The following is a 20,274-nucleotide window of genomic DNA, read 5'->3' on the forward strand; positions in this document are numbered from 1 at the left end:
GGGAGCGCACCCCGCCGCAGGGATTTGAACCGCCGACCTTTCGATCGGCAAGCCCTAGGCGCTGAGGCTTTAACCCACAGCGCCACCTGCGAGAGTTAGAATCAGAGAATTAATCATCCTAGATGGGCTACCTACCCAGGTTCCTTCTACAACACGTGGAGAAACTGCTTTATTGATCACTGGACCACTATTAGTCTTGTCCACTCAATCTGCCAGAGCCTGTCTTCGGATGCAGGGCAAGTCCCTAACCACCTGGTTTCACCAGCTAGCTGAAGCCATTTCCTGGTGTGTAGATGTCATATGCTGATAGCTTCTAGGAACCACAGATGAAAGCTGAGTGCAGAGTGGGAACCAAAGGTAGACAAATATCCCAGAAGGTGCACAACATGTGCCCCACCACAGGTACACGTGGTAGCTCTCACATTTCCAATGATCCTTTGTACGTCTCTAGGCTGTACAAATTGAAATGTATCCAGTTTCAGTGAGTCTGAACTCCGTAAAGTAGTGATCCAACCATGACAATGGAGCTATAGAATGTTCCTGCACTCTAAGACCACCACCATCCAATTCTGCACAGAATACCAAGTCCAGAGTGCGCCCAGATGCATGAGTAGGGCCAGAAATTACTTGGGACAGAGTCGGGCTTCTGACAGAGGTATCTACGCATGAATGAAAGTTCCCTAGCACAACCTTGGGGGACTCCAGCACCAACCCCAAGACCTCCTTGGCTAGCTGAGGGAGACTGTGAGCCCCAGGGTACAGCAGCAGAATCCCTATTTTGTCCCAGCCACCCATCTTCAGATGCATACAATTAAACCCAACAAACTGGGAGAAAGGGACCTGGTCAGGGGAGATGCAATCATGACAGACCGTTACAGCTCTGCTTCCCCACCGCACTGATTTTGCCTCCTGCTGTACAAATAATTCTAGTGGCCAAAGCTGAGAGGTTACTTACCTGCCACTTCATCCAACCAGGTCTCTGTAACACAAGGCAGGCCAGTATGCTCATCCCAGATCAACTCCTCGATGGCTGTTTTGCCATTCACTGACCTAGCATTGATCAGCAGCAACACTTGAGATACTAGGGCCCACCTGAGATACTGAGAACACTCACTTCTGTTCAAGGCACCATCGCATGAGGCTTTGCATAAGAAAAAAGAGTGCACAAAATGCTTGGCTAGGTGCTGTAAAGGAGAAGTTAAATACCCGCCCACAAACATCTACAGTGGTACCTCGGGTTAAGAACTTAATTCGTTCTGGAGGTCCATTTTTAACCTGAAACTGTTCTTAACCTGAGTTACCATTTTAGCTAATGGGGCCTCCTGCTGCCGCCGCCGCCGCCCAATTTCTGTTCTCATCCTGAAGCAAAGTTCTTAACCTGAGGTACAAATTATGGGTTAGCGGAGTCTGTAACCTGAGGTACCACTGTATCTTCACTGCATTGTGTATCTATGCATAGCCAGAAAGCGATTTGAAACAGCTATGTAGCATTAGCTATATCAACCCAAGCTGTACTGCATAATCACATTGGGAGTAGAAAAGCTAGTGATAATACTTAATGTCTTTTATTCAACATTTCAATTTATTTGCACGCATTCTAAGATAAACAACTTTTCTTCTCTATACATATTTAATCAATTTAAATAAATAAAGATGCACAATTAGATTTTTAAAAACAGTGTATAACAAACAAAATACCTTCATGAATATAGCAAGCTTTAATTCAGCTATCTGAAGCACTGCACTTTTCACTCTAATTGATTTTAATGGGAGTGTTATTTTTCTTAACTTGTTCCCACTGAAATTAAGGTGTTGTAAAAGTGTTGTAAAAGTGTTCCTGGATTTTTCGGTTAAGGATGCAGAGCTTTTGTTTGCCTATGACCATATATATGTGTGTGTGTGTGTGTGTGTGTGTGTGTGTGTGTAGGCGAGCACACACACACACACACACACACACACACAGAGGCACATATCATATTAGGCACATATTACTGTTGTTTACACTTTTGAAAATCCTGTAAGGAAATCAAGGCAGCTTTTATAATTATGCATGAGAAAGTCTTGAGGAAGTCAAAAGTTTGGCAAATTTTAACAACTACACTTGCCCCCTCCGTTTCATGAGATGAACAAGATTCTAGGAAACAAATGGTAACATTTCACATTTCCTACACAGAACCCATTACATCTTTACAAGGTTTTAAGAAATAATAATGCACCTTGCCAGGGTAGATACACAATCAGTTCTGCTTGGCTCTGTATTTGATTAAGGCACTTAGAGAGACATTCTTCAAGGGAAGCTGGAACCCAGTTCTATGCAAAAGTAAGAGCAAATGGAGAGAGTTTTGTTGGGGCCCAGTACTGCTTCATGCTTCAAGTAGCTGGATGGCCAGTTCTTAATGAAAAAGGCTTTGACTTTTCACATAGTCCTTCCCTTAATTCTCATTTCCTGTTATAAAAATTAGAACTGTTAGGATCAACTGGAAGGGTGCTGGATTACAGGTTTACTGAAGAAACCTTGTTCAATTGAGAACCTTTGGCTTCCAATCCAGATTTTGATACCGACTTGTCAAATTGAGCAGGACTAGAAGGAGCTTCGGGTACTCTGTAAAAATAAAATAAAATATTTAAAATTAATACCTATGTTCAAAACATTACAAAGTTTTGTTTTGTTTTCCTGTCAGGAAGGAAAAAAGCAACACACAAATGCATCTGCATAACCACTTCATGTTATTCAAATTTTAAAAGTATTGTAAGTAACTTTCACACTGAAACAGTAGCCATGCTGTTGCTTCTTGGGCAGGAAAATCAATTTCAGAAGTTTCAGAAGTAATGCACTGATTGTTGGCAACTGCAGGATATTAGAAGTAAAGCAGATGACGTGAATTAGGATTATATAAGCAAAACAGATATAAGAGTGGGAGACTAACACACTAACTATAGAAAATAGTAACTACTAACAGATTCCTCTTAGATGAGCCTGCCCTTTTCTCTACTGGGATTGTTATTGCCTCTGCATAAAACAGAACTCTTGCCTTTGACAAAATGATCAGCATGCTTTGGTATCAAATCTGAATCCCACAGAAGACTTAAAAGACATGTAACCTACCTGGGACAGAAATTATTGCACTGGATATTCATAATGAGTAAATAATTTCTGTATTATCTATGGGAACAGCTTAATTAGCACTCACAAAGCGATGGGAAGATATATGCATCATATCTAAACAGTAAAATCATGCATACAATGCTACAACAAAAATGGAAAGCCCTGGATACAAATAAAGAAAGAAAAGCCATGCAAGAGAAATGTGCAGAATAAGTTATTGCTGCAAATTGTTGGTTTAGAATGATTATAGCACTGGCCTAGATTCTTCTAGGGGGAAAATCAAAACAAAACATTACTGCCTTTAGACAGAACTATTCAACAAATCCATTTTCTTACTATCAGTAGCAGAGAAAGGTGGGTACAGCCCACCCCTGGTGTCATCCCTGAGGGGGGTGACATCGCCATGGGTGGCACCCCCATGAGACGCGCACTGCTGCCAGCGTACCCCCCTGGGACGCTCCCTGCTGCAGGTGCACCTCCGCGGGCCACTCCGGGTCCTGGAGCAGCTAGCTCCGCCTCTGCTTACTATTTCTGAAAGTAATAACCACAAACTGCAAGTACCCTTGGTGGCCCCAGTATAATACAGAATGTTTTATAACTTTATTTAATAGCAGATTTCAAGATTTTCAGGGCCAGAATAGTCATTGTGAAGTCAGCATTAGGATGGACAGCTGATGTAAATGGAAACAGACCATTTCTGTCACATCAGAACACCAAATGGGATAAAATACTGACTACCCAGTCTAGAAAAATTACTGTGCTTTTATTCTGTGGTAGCAGATTAGTGCAACTGTTCAACAAAAAATGTTCAAGCCCTTTCTGAACACTAAGTACATGTATGCGGAAAGTGTGAGTAAAGTAGAAGGCAAAGTGAAGTCAAGAAGCATATGGTAGCTCACTCAGCAACCAAGAAGGCAACAGAGAATCAGGGACAGCTGCTCTTGGGCTGGCTCACCTAGTTTTCATGGACGATCTGTATTTCCAAAATGCAACAATTAGACAAGGCACAACTAAAATAGCCAGGACCAATCCTTGAAGGGAAAAAAGAAATAAATCCAGTGATATGCCGTAGTACCAATTAATAAGACAAAGTAATTATTTTTGTGTTGAGGAAAAGCAATAGTATCAATAGAAGTCACGAGACAAGTTGTTGAGAGCCAGTGTGGTGTAGTGGTTAAGAGCGATAGACACGTAATCTGGGGAACTGGGTTCGCGTCTCCGCTCGTGCACATGCAGCTGCTGGGTGACCTTGGGCCGGTCACACTTTTTTGAAGTCTCAGCCCCACTCACCTCACAGAGTGTTTGTTGTGGGGGAGGAAGGGAAAGGAGAATGTTAGCCGCTTTGATACTCCTTAAAGGCGGGATATCAAATCCAAACTCCTCCTCCTCTTCTTCTTCTTCTTCTTCTTCTTCTTCTTCTTCTTCTTCTTCTTACCTTGTACTGCTCAATGGACATTAAAGCCACTCGGGTGGATGAGTTACTTGGCACATATATACCTTGAGCAGCGAGTCCACTGTACATCTGCAGTTACCCCCTTTTGGGGCAGATGTGCAGTGGTCCTCAGAGATTGATTGCAGCAAAGAGTTCTTCCTGCCCCTCACAGGTGTCTGCAGACTTGGTGGCCCTAATGACAATCAAAGAGCAACTCTCCAACCCAAGCAGTGTGTGAAACTGAAACAGAGTCACCAGGTTGCCCCCAATATTGAGGGGGCCCAGCATGTGTGTGATGTCACACGTATCGCGTGTCATGCATGTGCAGCGGAGGAGACCAAGCATTCTGAAGGAGCTGCCCATTAGCCCTGCAATGTGTCTCTCACACACAGCCACCTCAACACTAGGCCCCCTAGAGTTGGCATGCCTGAGCTCAAGACACCCTTACTCCTGAGGATTTTTGAAAAGCCCCCGTCACACCCAGATGCAAGAACATTAGAAGTCACAGCATGGGGGAAGTCTGGGCTGAATTTAGAGACAGCTATGTGCATTACAGGAGCAAAGACAGTGGAGGAAGCAGAGCTGGCCTCACCAAAGAAATAAATAAACAGCAGATCTTGGAGAAAGGTTTTCACTCTAAACATATTTGAAAAAGAATCAACATCTTCTCCAAGTAGGAGTCTTCAACATTTAAACCAAAACTGGAGTGAAAGGTAAAGGAAACACACATTACTACAAGGCATGAAAGTACAATAGCAGCGAAGTAACTTGCTCTGTAATTGCTTACCGATAATAATTGTTGCGGTGTTGTCATATTCTAGAAAAGAAGTAAATAAAAACTGTGAGCTAAAAGCAATGTAATTGTGGCAGATCGTAGTGTGCTCTCTCTCTTTCTATGCCTGTATGCATTTGTGTGTGTCACACACTGAATAAAATATAGTACAACTAATAACTGGAAATAATCTACTCCAGTACTCAATGGAAGACTGAATATAGAGGTATTTCGCTGGAACCAAGAAATGGGTTTCCCACTTTTAAAAAATTCACACACATTCTAATTACTTATTTAAGCCTCTTCGCTTCCAAAGATCCCAAAGTAGTTTATAGAATAAAATTCAATACTAAAATGTTAAACATGTTAAACATTTTAGTAGGTATTAAAATATAAACAAACTAAAATAAAATCAGCAGCAAACAATAAACAATGTCAGAGATATATATAGAATTTAAGTAGAATAATATTTAGTCAGAAAAGTCTGAGCATACAAATGTATTTTTAAGTGTCTTACACCCATAAAACAAATACAAAATGTATCACAAATCTGTAGACAAAGTTAATATAGCAACACAGCTGAATCACCTTCCAAGGAAAGGCTGAGTGAATAGGCAAGCTTTAAGCAGCTGCCTAAATGACAAGACGGCTGCCTGATGTTCACTTGAAGCGCAATCCAAAGGGCAGGTGCTGCCACACTAAAGCCCCTGGTCTTATTAGACATAAGATGAACCTCAGCAGAACATGGCACTACTGAGAGTGTATCTCCTGAGGGTCAAAGTGTCCAGGCAGCAGTATACAAGGTAAGGTGTTCCCTGGTTCCAAGTTGTTCAGGGCTGTACATGCCAATAACAAGACAGGAAAATAAGCCTTTGTAGCTTTCACTGCCATACACTCCAACATGTGTCTGGTTAACTTCATATGGAGCCTTACATCTCCTGCACTCTAGTTGTCATCCAGCCTGCTTCACTGCTGCAAGTACCGCAGAAAACCAGGCAGCAAAGTGGGCTCAACAGTGCCAGAGAAGGCATACAGGGGCAATTATGTTGAAAGCCCGCTGTATCTCCCTATTCCAATGTGAGATTAAGGTCTCAGGAGGACTGTTGGCTGCCTACTACAAAATACCCCAGAAGAACCCATCAAATTCCATTAAGTCTCAGGGGGGCGGATCAGATTAATGAGTCCTCCCCAATGCAGAGGAAGGGTAGTCACAAGACAGATAAATACATAAGAATGAATATTTATATAAGGAAGGTCTCAGGTTCACTGCCCAGCATCCCCAGGTAGCGCCCAGGATGTCCGCTGTCTGAAAACCTGGAGACTTGCTACGAGTCTGAGTTGACAATACTTAGCAAGCTACCAACTGTTTGGGTGGAAGGCAACTTCCCATTCTCAGCTCAAAACCATTTCCTGTTTTTAAAAACCTGCCACACTCATTAGAAGTGTTATACTGAATCTAAAAACAAGCTTATAAATTTGCTGTCACTACCACCTTTCCGCTGTACCTATATCGTCTGGAGGAAGCGTTGTCTGTGGACCTGGTCCTATAAAAAAAGAGGGGAGTTGTCAGTGGTTTGTTTGTAGGTCCTATACAAAAGAGGGGGGGGGGAATTGTTATTTTTATATTTATTTATATCATACCTTTTTCCCAGACAGGGAGTCAAGGCAGCTTATAGATAAAATGGTAACAGCTTTAAAAAGTCATGTAAAAACAATTAAATTCTCTCTCTCTCTGTGTGTGTGTGTGTGTGTGTGTTTGTGTGTGTGTGTGTGTGTGAGAGAGAGAGAGAGAAGAGAGAGAGAGACCTATTAAAAATACAGATAATTACAATAACAAACACCACAGCACCAGCCCCCGCCCCCCCAGTTCTTGACAAGGGTCCATTTCCTCCACTCTGGTTCTATCCATAAGCTTACTCCTTGGTCACTCTCCACTTATTGAAATACATCAACTCATAACAGTGAAAAGCAATTGTTTACCGTTTTCTGGGTTTAGGCCATCGTCTCCTCCTCCTCCATCATCTACTCCTCCTCCTTCATCTCCTCCTTCATCTCCTCCTCCTCCTCCTCCTCCTCCACCACCACCACCACCACCACCTCCAGTGGTTGAACGAGCTGTGTAAAGAGATTTATATCAACTTTCAAGTTGCTGATTGCTCTGCATTTATGTGTTCTTTCAAAATTAGGAGTCAGAAAGGTCCGTATAGGGTGCCATATGGTCTCAGGACACCAGGTCCTCTATGGTCTCAGTCTCTGGAATCAGCTTTAGAAAGTTAAAATAGTTTTTTTTAAATAATAATAATAATAATAATAATAATAATAATAATCTGATGTTACTTATATTTTGAATTTTTTATAGGCCAACTTTTCTTCAACATCTCATTTTATCTGCATTTTTCCTCTAGTACTTGTCCATCATTGGGCAGGTAACAGAGTGCACGTGGGCAGTCAAGGATTACCATTACTGATGCTACCACTGATGCGGAAGACAGGACAGAACAAAAGAGAGAAATGTCTGAGTAGGCTGGTGAAGTGAGCAAAGCAAGCAAGTGGCCCAGGAAGAAGTCACTGCCATGCCCACATTGCTGCCACCATCAAAAGAAGGAAGATTGCACTTCAAAACTTGGGCTTTCTTTTGTGGGTCAATATGGCAGGGGGTGGGGATGAAGGAGAAAACTCCTTCTGCCCCTTTGTCTTCCTGCCCCCTGGTGGCAGGCAGCCCCAGCAGGAACAACGAGTGAGTCACTGGCCCAGACAGGTGGAGCAGGTGGTGAAAGGGCGAAATCACTAACCAATATCATGGATTGCTACTGGATGAGGAGGTGTGAGGTCCACCAGATGCAGTGATCCCCTCTCCTCACTCCTCCCCCATCTTGGTAAGTGGCTGTGACCCAAGAAGTCAGGAAAACAACAGAGCCCCATCCATGCTGCCACCAAGAGGTTTCATTATGAAATCTTATATATCCTATTAGCATACATGGAGTAAGATAATCCTGACTTTAATATCTCATATTTAAGTCACATTTTTCTAACTCACGTCTGCTAGAAGTTGTTTTTCGGGTACTTCCACTTGGACGGATGGTGACAACAGTGGTGGTGGTTTCTAGCAGAAAAGAGAGGGGGCAAAGAAATAAGGATGATCTGCTTTAAAATGCAACACAATAGCTCTGACATTTATTTATTGGATTAGATTTTATTACAGTCAAAGACCAGCTCCCGTAAAACAACACAATAAAAACAGCGTTCATAAAGATAAAATATACAATCGGAGCAGATTGCAGCAATAACTCATATGAGTTAAAATTGAGATATATACATACACCCATACAACTGAGATTTGGGCTACCATAAAAAAATTGACCTAAAGGGCAACTTCAGCATTTCCCTAGTGAGCTATTTTATTCTAGAGGATGATCTGTGCCTACAAATCTGGGCACAGAATCTGGCTACCAGCCAGGTTGTCTTGTGATCTTTGCCTAAGAGGAGAGAATTAAGTTTAGACTTGTTTGAATGATCGGCGAGCCTCTTCAGCAATGGATCAATGGTGTCTCTACATATCTCAACATAAAAAGGACATCTAAAAAAATATATGTTCAGGGCTTCTTATTTCCCCTAATGGGCAGGCGCAAAGTCTCTGTGCGTACAGGATTCTTCTATAGAAGCCTTCCAGAACTGGTGAGGGCAAGACCGAGCTTCTAGCAAGAGTAAAAGCCCTTCTTGCGTTTCTGGGTGTGAGGAAATAGAGATATGTTGCTGGAGCGGCTACGTATCTCCCGTTTTCTATGGACATTTATTTATTGTATTTATACCCTGTGATTCCTCCCAAGGAACCCATTTAAGTGTAGGAAGATACTTACGCCTAACACATGTTGGAATAGGAGGTTGCCAGGCATTGTTAGCCCCACATATACTACTGCCATTCCCCACCATAGTATATCCTCGATTACATACAGATATTATACGATCTCCATAGGTGTACGCAGGCTTATACACTGTTGTTATTCTTCCATTTTTTATGTCAGGTCTACGGCATACGACCACTGAAAAGAACAGCATTTAGAAATATACTTGTTATTTAAACTATGGCTTGCTAAAGCTTGCACAAGGACTTAACTATTGCCAATAAACTACAGTCTGATGTTAGCACATAAAATTTAAATTGTGGATTTGCATTACAGGTGCACCCAGCACCCTTTTCTTAACCGTGGCTTGTTTAGCCATCCCACCTCAGACAGTCGCCAAACTGCAATGATAGGAAGGAAGAGCGCCCGGAAAACAAAACAAAGGTTTGCTTATTTGTCTGTGGAAAAATTCGAATTTTACTTGTGGTTTGTTGTATCATGGGCTAGTGTTCTATGCAAACCAGACCAATGTTCCACCAAAGAAGCAGCAGGGACTTTAAACTTGTAAACCTCCCAACTCTGGCAAGAAGGGAATATAATTAGCCATGCCGGTGATAGATTTTTTTTTCTTTAGCCACTTGTTATAATTGCAGTGGTACCTTGGTTCTCAAACACCTTGGTACGCAAACACCTTGGTTCTCAAACGCCGAAAACCCGGAAGTGTTCTGGTTGTTGAACGTTTTTTGTAAGCCAAACGTCTGATGTGGCTGTCAGCTATTGTTTCCAGGGCCCCTGTACTAATCAGAAGCTGCGCCTTGGTTTTCGAACATTTTGGAAGTCAAATGGACTTCCAAAACGGATTAAATTAGGCGCTTTTGTTTTTGCTATTTATTTTGTGTTTTTGTTGTGGCTTTTTCAGTTAATTTGTTTTTGTGATTGTGTGGAACCCAGTTTAGCTACTGATTGATTGTGTGACTATGGAAATGGATAACCCCTCCCCCCCCCCATCCAAACAATGACTATCATCAGTGCAGGTAAGAATTTTTTTAAAAAACATTTTTTTATCATCTACAATACAGTGGTACCTCAGGTTAAGTACTTAATTCGTTCCGGAGGTCCGTACTTAACTTGAAACTGTTCTTAACCTGAAGCACCACTTTAGCTAATGGGGCCTCCCGCTTCCACCGGAGCATGATTTCTGTTCTCATCCTGAAGCAAAGGTCTTAACCTGAAGCACTATTTCTGGGTTAGTGGAGTCTGTAACCTGAAGCGTATATAACCTGAAGCATATGTAACCCAAGGTACCACTGTACTGCCTTATTTATTTTATAGTCCAGTACGTTGATTATTGCTTTCATTTTATGGATCAATGGTTTCGTTAGATCGTAAAATTCATGTTAAATTGCTGTTTTAGGGGTTGTTTTTAAAAGTCTGGAACGGATTAATCCATTTTGCATTACTTTCTATGGGAAAGCGTGCCTTGGTTTTGGAACAGACTTCCAGAACGGATTAAGTTTGAGAACCAAGGTACCACTGTATGTTTATTTTGCATTTATTCTCTATGTAAAAGCTATGTATCAGTGAATGGTTCAATTCCTGTATTCTTGATACCTTATGTGAACCTCTGAACTACAAATTTCCTATATATTTCTCTCTCAAAAATTGTTTGCATAGTTTATCAGCACAAATTTTTAGGATGTTTAGAATATACGCTGCTCTTACCTTGAGTCTTCCAAAACATGGGAAGCTACAGGAATGGTATGTTAAGGACATTTTAATGGTCTGGTTGTCATGGAAGATGGACGATAAGTGGATGAAATATGATTCCTGAGGCTCCAGAGTATGGGGGTACTCAAGATAATGAATGAAAGAAGATAATATAGAGGAGCAAGACCTGTGACCTCTCTTTATGTATGAGTGTTATTGGCTAATAATGTATTGTGTTTGGAAAATCTTGTAAAAGCTTTGGTAGAATGTGCCTTTGAAGCAGTTCTCCTAACTGGTGGTTCTGGTTTAGAGAGGCTTCCCTACTGCAATGGTTCCTCTAATAAACTGGGTCCTTACCAGATGCTGAGCTTGTATAGCTCTCTTGGTTGCATTTTGCTTTAAGGTGTTATTTCTTCACCTAGGCATGAACCATTAAGGGGTGGTTTGGAAATAAATTCTTAGCACACCTGTTTGGGGTTTATTTTATTTTATTTTATGGATAGGTTGACACACTTCTGGTGACTTCAGATAACTAATTAAGCTGATTAAAATATATAATTTCAATCCAACTAAATTTCTACAGGTCTATAAACTACTTCAGAGACAGGCATTATCAAAGTTCCTGCACGGATAGCTCTTAGAATGTAGAAAGCCAAACAAATCTAAATCTATAAAGGATAACAATTACTACTTAATACTCCTCCATTTATTGCAGGAAACATTATATTTATATTGTTTTTATTCTTCCTAGCACCCTGAGCAAAACAACCTAAAGGCAATGATTAAGTCCAAATGAATTTAATCAAATACATAGCTCACAACCAAATCTAGGTTCCTTTGTTCTCAGTGGGACATAATAGTGATTATTTTAATTGGACCAGACTATAAGCTCCTCTGAAAATGACAAGCAACTCATTGAGGGGGCAGTGCAGTGTGGGCATCTCCCACACTGAATCACTTGCAATCCCACTGAAAACCTCACAGGCTGAACAGCAGCAGCACAGTGCTTAGCAGACTGCAAAGTTAGCAAATTCCAAGAAGGATTTACTTTTTCCTGCCACTGTTCACAAAGGACATTAACATAGTACAGGAAAGGTACCAAACATTAGTTTCCATCACCTTTACATTCAGGTGCAGCTGGACGCCACTCTCCGTTTATACCATCTGCAGCCACTAAACATGTAATAGTAGGGCTTCCAATAAGTGAGTAATAAGCATTACAAGTGTACGTCACTGTTGTGCCATAGTCATAATGTCCATCGATTGACCCACTGTGTTGACCATTGGCAATCTTAGGAGGGGGGAAACAGGGGATTCCTGGGGATCAAAAGCAACATTAACCGTTCAGTAGGATGACAACTGTAAAAGCATCTCTGTTAGCATTGTATTTGGACTAAAGTTATTTTCATGGAAAAGATGTTCCACTTTATGAAGTAATCTTCCCATAATTCAAGGCCTGAGCATCCATTTTAGCTGTCACCCAAACACTGAACTAAAGTGGACTTTAGGTATTAGTTGTGTAGGTATTACAAACTCCTCAAAAGCAAACTAGATCTTCTGTGAAGCAAGCTAGCCTTGAAGCTTCACAGAGGGAGCTGTCAAAGCCCCAGTGCCACCTTCAGAGCAAGGAATGCTCGGGGGCGGCGGCTGTGGCCTCAGTTTCCTTACTATTAGCCTTTATTTCCCCTCATGCATGCCTATGGAGACAGGGCTGCCTTCACAGCTGTGCACAGAAAAATAATAAAGGCTGAGCCCAAAATGCAGGGTATCAAATGGGATTTAATGACAATATACATAGTCCATATACAATTTCATATCGCTGTCGAACAAATTCATACATGACATAAAACCAAAATAGATAAATCACAGGTATGTGAATGCATGAAAGGTCAGACAAGGAAAGGTTACAAAAACAAGGACCCTATTATACCAAGGGAAAGCAATGAGAGTATATGAATGCCCTAAGTCATTTTATCAACCATATTTGCTTGTAGGTCAAATAAATTTGCTGAATTCCATAGTTTTTTTAAATTAATAAAAAGTATTTTTAAATGATGAAAACCACTGGGAGAGGGGAGAGAACCTCCGCATGCAGAAAACCACTTGAAAGGTATGTAAAGAGGCCCAGAAGAGACTGCTTTAGATGAAAATGCAAATGATGTTCCAGGAGGTTTCCAGTAATTCAGGGGGATCTGACCCAATTGCTCCCCAATCCACCCACAGGTGAAACTCGTAATTCCAAGAGTATGTAAGTCCTCACAAGTTATATAGGGCAACCAATGGATGATTCAAATTCAGGCTCCTCAGAGGCCATTGTTAAGTATTAAGCACTCAGGCCAAAAGGTGAGCCCAAAAAATAGGTAAAAAATGTTGAAGCATTATGGAATCTGCTGTAGCCAAATTAATTTTTAATTTTTTAATTCATTTCATTTCATATTATATTTTTATCTCACCTTTCCTCCAATGAGTTCAAGGTGGTATACATGATTCTCTCCCTTGCTCCCATATGAAAAACCAGAGAGATGATGACCTTCTGGTGCTCCCCAAACTAACCCCTTTCACCAGTGGCTCAGTGAGCACAATGTGGGATTAGTGCAATGCACATGTTCTATTTGCACTGCTTTACTCCCTTAGATTCTCTTGTCTGAATAAGAACAATGAAGCAAAGATGCTTCCACTAAAACTTAAATGCTAAATTAAACGGAAGAAATCGTTTCTGTTCCAAGAAACGTTGAAAAGTGGCTTAATGGACAGGCTCTGTAGGGTTCCTGATTAACAATATATCCATTTGTAGGGAATGGCAATGGTTTGAATGACTTCAGCAATTCCTTATGCACACGACTTCTCCTTGATCTTTTCCATCAGTTCCCATTTATGTGTGATTTTGCAAACAAATGGGTTATTTCAGAACACCAATTTCCTGCTCTGGGGAAAGCTGTAGGTGAAGTCAGCTAGTTGGCAACAACCATGACGGTGTGTATATGGTACATGGTCAGAAAATATGTTGAACTCTGTATATTGGTTACACTTTTGCAATAAACAAAGTAACACAGTAACACATTGAGCTCACACTTAATAAATTCAAACTAGCTCATCTTACGTTGGCAAAGTGGAAGGTCTCTATTCCAATTAACGTTGTTGTTTATAAGCCTACATTGAAGAGTATTTACGCCTACTACTCTGTACCTAAAGAGAAAGACAAATCTTGTATTTTAATGCATGGGACATAAAGTGTGCAGATAGAGCATATTTCTTATCTAGTACACTTGCTTTATTTAGACTATATCCCATTCTACAGAGTCACCACTGTGCTAGTTGACATAAACAGAAAAAAATAAAATCAACCACCACCAGTTCAAAAGCAGTTACAAACAACACAGCAGCAAGAATATAATAACAGTTTGATTGAAGCCAGTTCAAACAACACTGAATGAGACCTGGTAGAGCGGTCTTCACTTGCTGCTAAAACAATGTGAAAATGAGACCAGGGGAAACTTCCTGAGGAGAGGATTCTAAAGGTGGGGCAACTGAAAAAGCCCTTTCTCTGGGTGCTCTCAGTCGAGGTTGAGACAAGCTAGCAATTTAATTTAATTCCAGATACAGGAATTATCTCTTTGTTAAAGAGTGCCCAGAAAAAGTGATACCAACATAAAAACGCCAGTAGCTTGGACATAGTGCCTTTGTAAGCAGCAACCTAGGCTTTCAAATTTCATCATAGTGGACTTCCTCAATTCAAGGTGAAGTACTTGAAACACAATTCAAGTATCTAATCCAGGATTGACATTCAGCTATGATGGGGAGTAGTGTGTGACCTCAAAAACAAAGGGGAGCAGTAAAGGCAGGAATTCATGATCTTCCCAACAGACCTTATGTCATTAAAAATGCCATCCCACCCCACTTGAGTTTATTGCCATTAAGAAAATTACTTTCCCAAAGCGATTATAAACAAAACCCACTATTATTACACCATATCGCAGGGTGTCTGGCTGAGAGAGTGTGGATTACACAAAATATTATTGTGTCTACTTTGCTGGAGAGAAGGGATTGTAGAACACAATTGTAGATAAAATCCATGATTATCACACCATATCATAGGGGACAGAGCTGTGGTTGAGAAAGTGTGGATCACATGAACTCTGCAAAATATTATGTCTATTTTGCTGGAGAGAACGGGAAGTTAGAGGGGCATATGAAAACCCTCTAATATAGTTATTCTAGCATATTTATTTTATTTTATTTTTAGAGAAATGAACAGAGAACTGTGAACTTGCTTGAAGCAGCAGTGCACTTAATTAAGGGCTGCAAGGAGTAAAAGGAACCAGGGAAAGAACTGGGGATTTCATCAGTGAGTGGAAACACATCCAGATGCCAGCATTGAAAGACAGTTCTACACACTGAGAAATAACCAAATGAAAAACCTGAATACACATTTCTCAGAAGCCAGAGGTTGCCGTTGCTCAGTTACCAAATCAACCAGAAATGGTAGACCTGTTCTTAGGTGCTGCTTATAACAACACAACTAGATAAGAATTAATGTCAAAAATCTAGCCTAATATTTTAACAATTAATATATGTCTGTCACGAGCCCCTTCCAGGAGTTCTAAACAAAGCCAAGTAGGTACAAGAGGCAACCTACAACTCACCCCTCATTACAGCCTAGAGTTATTTCATCACCTAGCCGCAAGTCTCTTGATTTTATTATTCTGCCATTCTCTAAATTTATAGTAGGACATCGCCTTCCTAACAGGAAAATCAAAACAAGCATTAGCACATGCAGCCTTGATTTCTTTAAAAATAAAATTAAAAGGGTACACTACAGACACCAAGGCCACTTCCAGATGATCTGTTTGAGCCATCATCCTGATTTGTTTGGGGAGAGGTTATACGGCATTGTGTCCAAAAAAATTATCTTAGTATCTCCAGTGCAATTCCCTGTCACATTCTTTACTGCAAAATGTCCAAATTTTTTTATTTAAAAAATCAGATTTGGTGCACAAGAGAACCAAATACATGTCAACTGTGCTACCTGAATTTGTTGGTATTTAATTGAATCCCTCCTACAATATAGAGACAGTCTGGAAGTGTCCTTGGAAATACTATATTCATTAAAGGATAATTCAATATCCAGTTTTACTGGTGGTTCACAATAATGTGATCTTTAGGGATGGATGCAGACGTTAAGTGTTCTTTCTTTTTTCCTTCATGAGTTGAAAGCAGTTGAGAGACCATTTCTTGCTTTATGTACACTTATTTCTTTGTTGCCTCTGGCATATAGATGTTCAAAGTTTTTGGACTGTTGCTGCTGACTCCAGTATCAAAAAGTTGACATCTGAGATCATTAAAAACTCTATTTTGTTTACTATAAAGTTGTAATAGTACTCCCACACCCCTGTATTTATGACAATAGGTAAAACAAAGGTATATTTGTTCAAATAATTTTAAGACAGTTATACTTTTAAGTACAGTAGTTTTGTAAGCATACTATTCATCTGCCATGGTGGAGAAAAATCAGGCCGGGGAAGCTTCTAGTCATTTAAGGTGAGAACCTCCAATACATCCTCCTCACCTACTTTTGGAGAAGAGGTGACAGTGTTGGTACCTCTCACCTTCACAATATTATAGTGTATAGTGTGACTTAAGGGTCATCAAGTCCAACACCCTAAAATGCAGGAATCTCAACTATATCATACATGACAGATGGCCATCCAACCTCTGCTTAAAAACCTCCCAGGAAGGACAGTCCATCAGCTATGTTCTGTGAGGAGAATCAGAACTTACAGGGTTAAACAGTTCTGTGTATTGTCCCAGTGTTTCCCAACCTTGGGTCTCCAGCTGCTTTTGGACTACAACTCCCATCATCCCTAGCTAGCAGTACCAGTGGTCAGGGATGGTGGGAAATGTAGTCCGAAAACAGCTAGAGACCAAAGGTTGGGAAACACTGGTCTAGCCTACTAAGGTGTGGCTTGGCTGATGAACTGGGAGGATGGCTGCTCGATTTCCCAGCTATGCTGTTCATTAAAGCCTCTTAAGATTAGAAAGAAGCTTGCGTATGTACTGTGATTTATTGCACCTACACAAGGCACACACCACTGCTGCGATACTCTGCTTGGAGCCAGGAAGACGTCTGAAGGCTCAGAGGCACAGGGAAGTGTGTTGGACGCCACTCTTGCCCAAGAGGTTATGGGAGCTGCCATGTCATGCCTGTGTGTGGGGGTGCAGCAAGACCAGCTGGAGCTCCTGCCTAAGGTTTAAGGCAGCGAAGCTTCACTGGGCTGTTTTTGCCCCCTTAGTTCCCTTTTAAATATCTGGTACTTCTGCAAACTTTGGGGTTCATTCAAACATGCTATTGCTCTTTCTTGTTTCTTAGAAGCACCTTGTATCTACAGACCCAAGGGCATTCACCACTTGAGTTCATCATTAGGAGGAGTGGTGCTCAGAATATTCCATTTCCCTGATTTAAGTCTCCAATGTTCTACAAAAGAAAAGCCTCCTTTATTATTTCCTAACTTTCTGCAATGTTTGGACCTCCTCCAGTTCATAAGCAAGTTACTGACATAACTGGTCTGATCTAAGGTGGCTGTTCAACAGTTTTAGATATTCAGAAAATTAAGTGAAACTTACCTTGACAAAACCTAGGATTTTCTACTGACCATTTTGAATCGGCAAGACATGTAATAGAAAGATTCTGTCCAGGAATAGGCTCATAACCTGGGATACAACGGTACTGCAAAACAGTCCCAGTAGGATAGCTGTCTCTTGGACTCCCAGTCCTTAGGCTAGCATTGGTTACATGCAGATGGGAGCAATCACCTGGAAATAAAAATTCAGAGGAAGTTCTGAAGCTATGGGAGAGAAAACAAGGTTCATTGTAGTGCAGAACTCTGGATAATTCATAAATCTTTATGACATTTTCCTCTACTGGGATCTATAGGACCATGTTCCAATCGATTCTGGGAGTTCATGTGCAGAGGACAGCTGGAAGAAGACTGGCACCATTAAGACTTATAGAGTAATCATAACTATGTCTCTTCAGATGTAAGCTCTCTCGAATTTTAAGGGGCTTGCTTGTAGGTAAGTGAGGTTCAGATGGAAGCCTTATTTACCACCTGCTACTCACATGGAAAATACCGCAAGTGGTTGCCTTTTCATCTAAACAGACTTGTGAGAACCATATGGGTGGCACACCTGCTACCACCATCTAATGACTAACAGGAGTCAGAGGGAGCTCTGTGCAAAGGATGCAAAGAGGGAACAGGTCCAATTAATGGTGGCTATTTTAAATAAACAGGACTTAAAATAGCAGATGAAGGAGCATTCCCAGAAAGATGACACTGCTGAACTTTCCTTGGAATAATACCATATTTTAGGACAGTTATGTCTATTTACTTAAAGTAGGGCTGGAAGATGAACCAATATGGCATGTTACCAAGAGGCAATATTGTTAAAGTATAAAAATCATAGGGCCATTTGGGGGCAAAAAGCTCAGAAGGCCAAGGAGCAATGTGAATCTTCCATCACTGGCCAGCTCTATCCATTCCTTTGTGTGAGCAGACTGGCCATTTAGTTAGAGCAACTACCTTTTATAATTATATCCCTGCAGAGCTTGTGTGAATGTGTTGTATTCTTGAGGGATCTTGAGTAGATGAAACTAATAAATAATTTTGCAGATTCATACAAAGTCCATGTTGTCTTCCTCCAATCTGGGTTGCATTCATGGCACATCCCCAACAAATATCCTAGCTCATTTGAAACCTTGCTAGTAACCTTTTGATTGGTCCCAACAACTATTTATTATTGCCATACCATGACCTTCAGTTTTTCAAGAATTAAAGTATAATCCTCTTATCTGAAGATAGGTTATATGCAACAACCACATTTACCCTCAGCGTTTGACAGTTTGCTGTTTTATGAAGTTTTGAAGGCAACAAGAAAAGGACACCCTTAACTTTTAGCGAAATTTAATGCCCTAAATTTACAGGTTTTGAAGTAACAGGCCTCTCAGTCCATACACAGAAAGTGGCCGCCTTGCGCTTAGCTTTCCAAAACAACACAAGAGGCCGGCAGCTCATCTGGCAGATATGCCAACAGTCTGAACAAGGCGGGATGCTACCGAAATGCATTGAACCCCCTCACCCTACCTCACACCCCACCCCACCTCGAACTCTGGAAAATGAGAGAAACAGCAGCAGCGGCGGCGACGCCAACAACAAAGGCCCGCTGGAGTAACTTGTAAGAGGCGCCATCGCAGCAGCACAGCCAGGAGAACCCAGAGTCGGAAAAACAGAAAGCACCCCAACGGAAAAGCAACGCGACGTGGCGGGCCCGGGGAAGAACTCGAGGGGAAGGGAGCGGCGGCGCTTTTTTCAGCCAAGGGGCGTGAGCACTAGCGTGGTTTCAGGTAAGGTACTCTAGGAGGAGGGCGAAGAGAAGGAGCCGTCTCCGCCGTTATCGGTTCCCGGCCTTACCGCCCCAGAACCGCGCGCATGCCGGTTGGAGGCGGCGGCGAGGGCGCGCGTTCGGGATTGGCGGGTGGGGAACGTAGGTAGAAGAGCCGCGTAGTGCGCTCGGGATCGCGCGGGGGGAAGAGATCGCGAGCCCCCGCTGGGACGCGGTCACCGCGGGTGGTGTGGGGAGGAGCAGCGCTGACCGACGGTTCTCCACTTAAAATTCTAGCCCTCATCAGAGCAAGTTGCTCACAGGAGCTCTCCTAGCAGTTGCAACAACCAACTTGCCTTGCGCTCTGGCCTCCTGGATGTGCTCAGGGAATGCGATGGATCGCTGAATTCGCTCCACAGTAGGCGAACATAGAATGGCAGCCTTAGTTGCAGGAGTGCCAACATGGCCCGGCAACCTGGGTGCCAGGGGCCGTGGGTGCCATGCAGCGTGAATGGCCCTGGCGCCAAAATTCGTGGGTGCCTGGCCCTTTCATGGGGAATTGTGTGGATGCTCAGGCACCCAGGACCTATGCTTAGTTCCATACACAATACTAGGGCTTGGCAGTGCCTGATTTACGTACAAGCTAAGCAAGCTATAGCTTAGGGCCCCACTCTCTTGGGGCCCCACCAAAAAATTTAAGGGAATGGATGTACATTTCCCAAAATATGAGATAAAAACAATAAAATAAAACATACAGCAACAGTGTTTTGTGTTGTGTAGGCTCCTATTTGTTATGCGCAAATAAAAAATGGTTTTAGATTAGGTCCATAAATTACCATATAGCATATATTCAACACACACAAAAAAGTGACAATTTGTTCTTGACAAAAGATAGCTGAACATATAAAGGGCCCCATTACCTTCAGTAGCTTAGGGCCTCATCAGACCTAAATCCGGCCCTGGGGCTTGGACATTTTTTCCCCCATAACAAGACCCCTTTTCTGTCCTGTGTAGTTACGTACTACTTAGACCCGTCATA

General features: G+C 41.8%; 1 protein-coding gene and 1 long non-coding RNA gene across 11 annotated transcripts in view; one reads left to right on the forward strand and one right to left on the reverse strand.

Moving 5' to 3' along the window:
• The window catches only part of LOC307218041, a 355,464-nt gene that overhangs the window by 286,200 nt on the left and 48,990 nt on the right, over window positions 1-20,274 (forward strand). The window lies entirely within an intron of this gene.
• LOC307217769 (C4b-binding protein alpha chain-like) lies at window positions 1,553-19,415 on the reverse strand. 9 transcript variants are annotated; one of them, XM_079979630.1, is made up of 12 exons: window positions 19,015-19,415; window positions 17,481-17,669; window positions 15,503-15,599; window positions 13,960-14,045; window positions 11,979-12,176; window positions 9,168-9,350; window positions 8,348-8,413; window positions 7,291-7,425; window positions 6,816-6,854; window positions 5,326-5,355; window positions 4,062-4,137; window positions 1,553-2,602 (listed from the first exon to the last, which is right to left on the reverse strand). In XM_079979630.1, exons 1-12 carry the CDS (start codon window positions 19,100-19,102, stop codon window positions 2,494-2,496), a joined length of 1,296 nt encoding a protein of 431 aa, XP_079835756.1. In that variant the 5' UTR covers window positions 19,103-19,415; the 3' UTR covers window positions 1,553-2,493. The 9 variants fall into 9 exon arrangements, 7 of the variants coding, with proteins under 7 accessions (XP_079835756.1, XP_079835755.1, XP_079835754.1 ...); XM_079979629.1 differs by lacking the exon at window positions 19,015-19,415 and adding an exon at window positions 18,437-18,982 and having other exon boundaries at window positions 6,816-6,848; XM_079979628.1 differs by lacking the exon at window positions 19,015-19,415 and adding an exon at window positions 18,437-18,982.

This window comes from Podarcis cretensis (genome assembly GCF_951804945.1).
Source record: "Podarcis cretensis genome assembly, chromosome: 6".
Classification (NCBI taxonomy): domain Eukaryota; kingdom Metazoa; phylum Chordata; class Lepidosauria; order Squamata; family Lacertidae; genus Podarcis; species Podarcis cretensis.

Excerpts from the sequence above, each read along its gene's own strand:
- LOC307217769 (XM_079979628.1), bottom strand. The coding sequence starts at position 18,581 with ATGTGCCATGAATGCAACCCAGATTGGAGGAAGACAACATGGACTTTG. Across the intron at positions 15,600-17,480 it reads AAATCCTAGGTTTTGTCAAG|GAAGGCGATGTCCTACTATA; the intron begins GTAAGTTTCACT and ends TTTTCCTGTTAG. Across the intron at positions 8,414-9,167 it reads TATTCCAACATGTGTTAGGC|AAACCACCACCACTGTTGTC; the intron begins GTAAGTATCTTC and ends CTTTTCTGCTAG.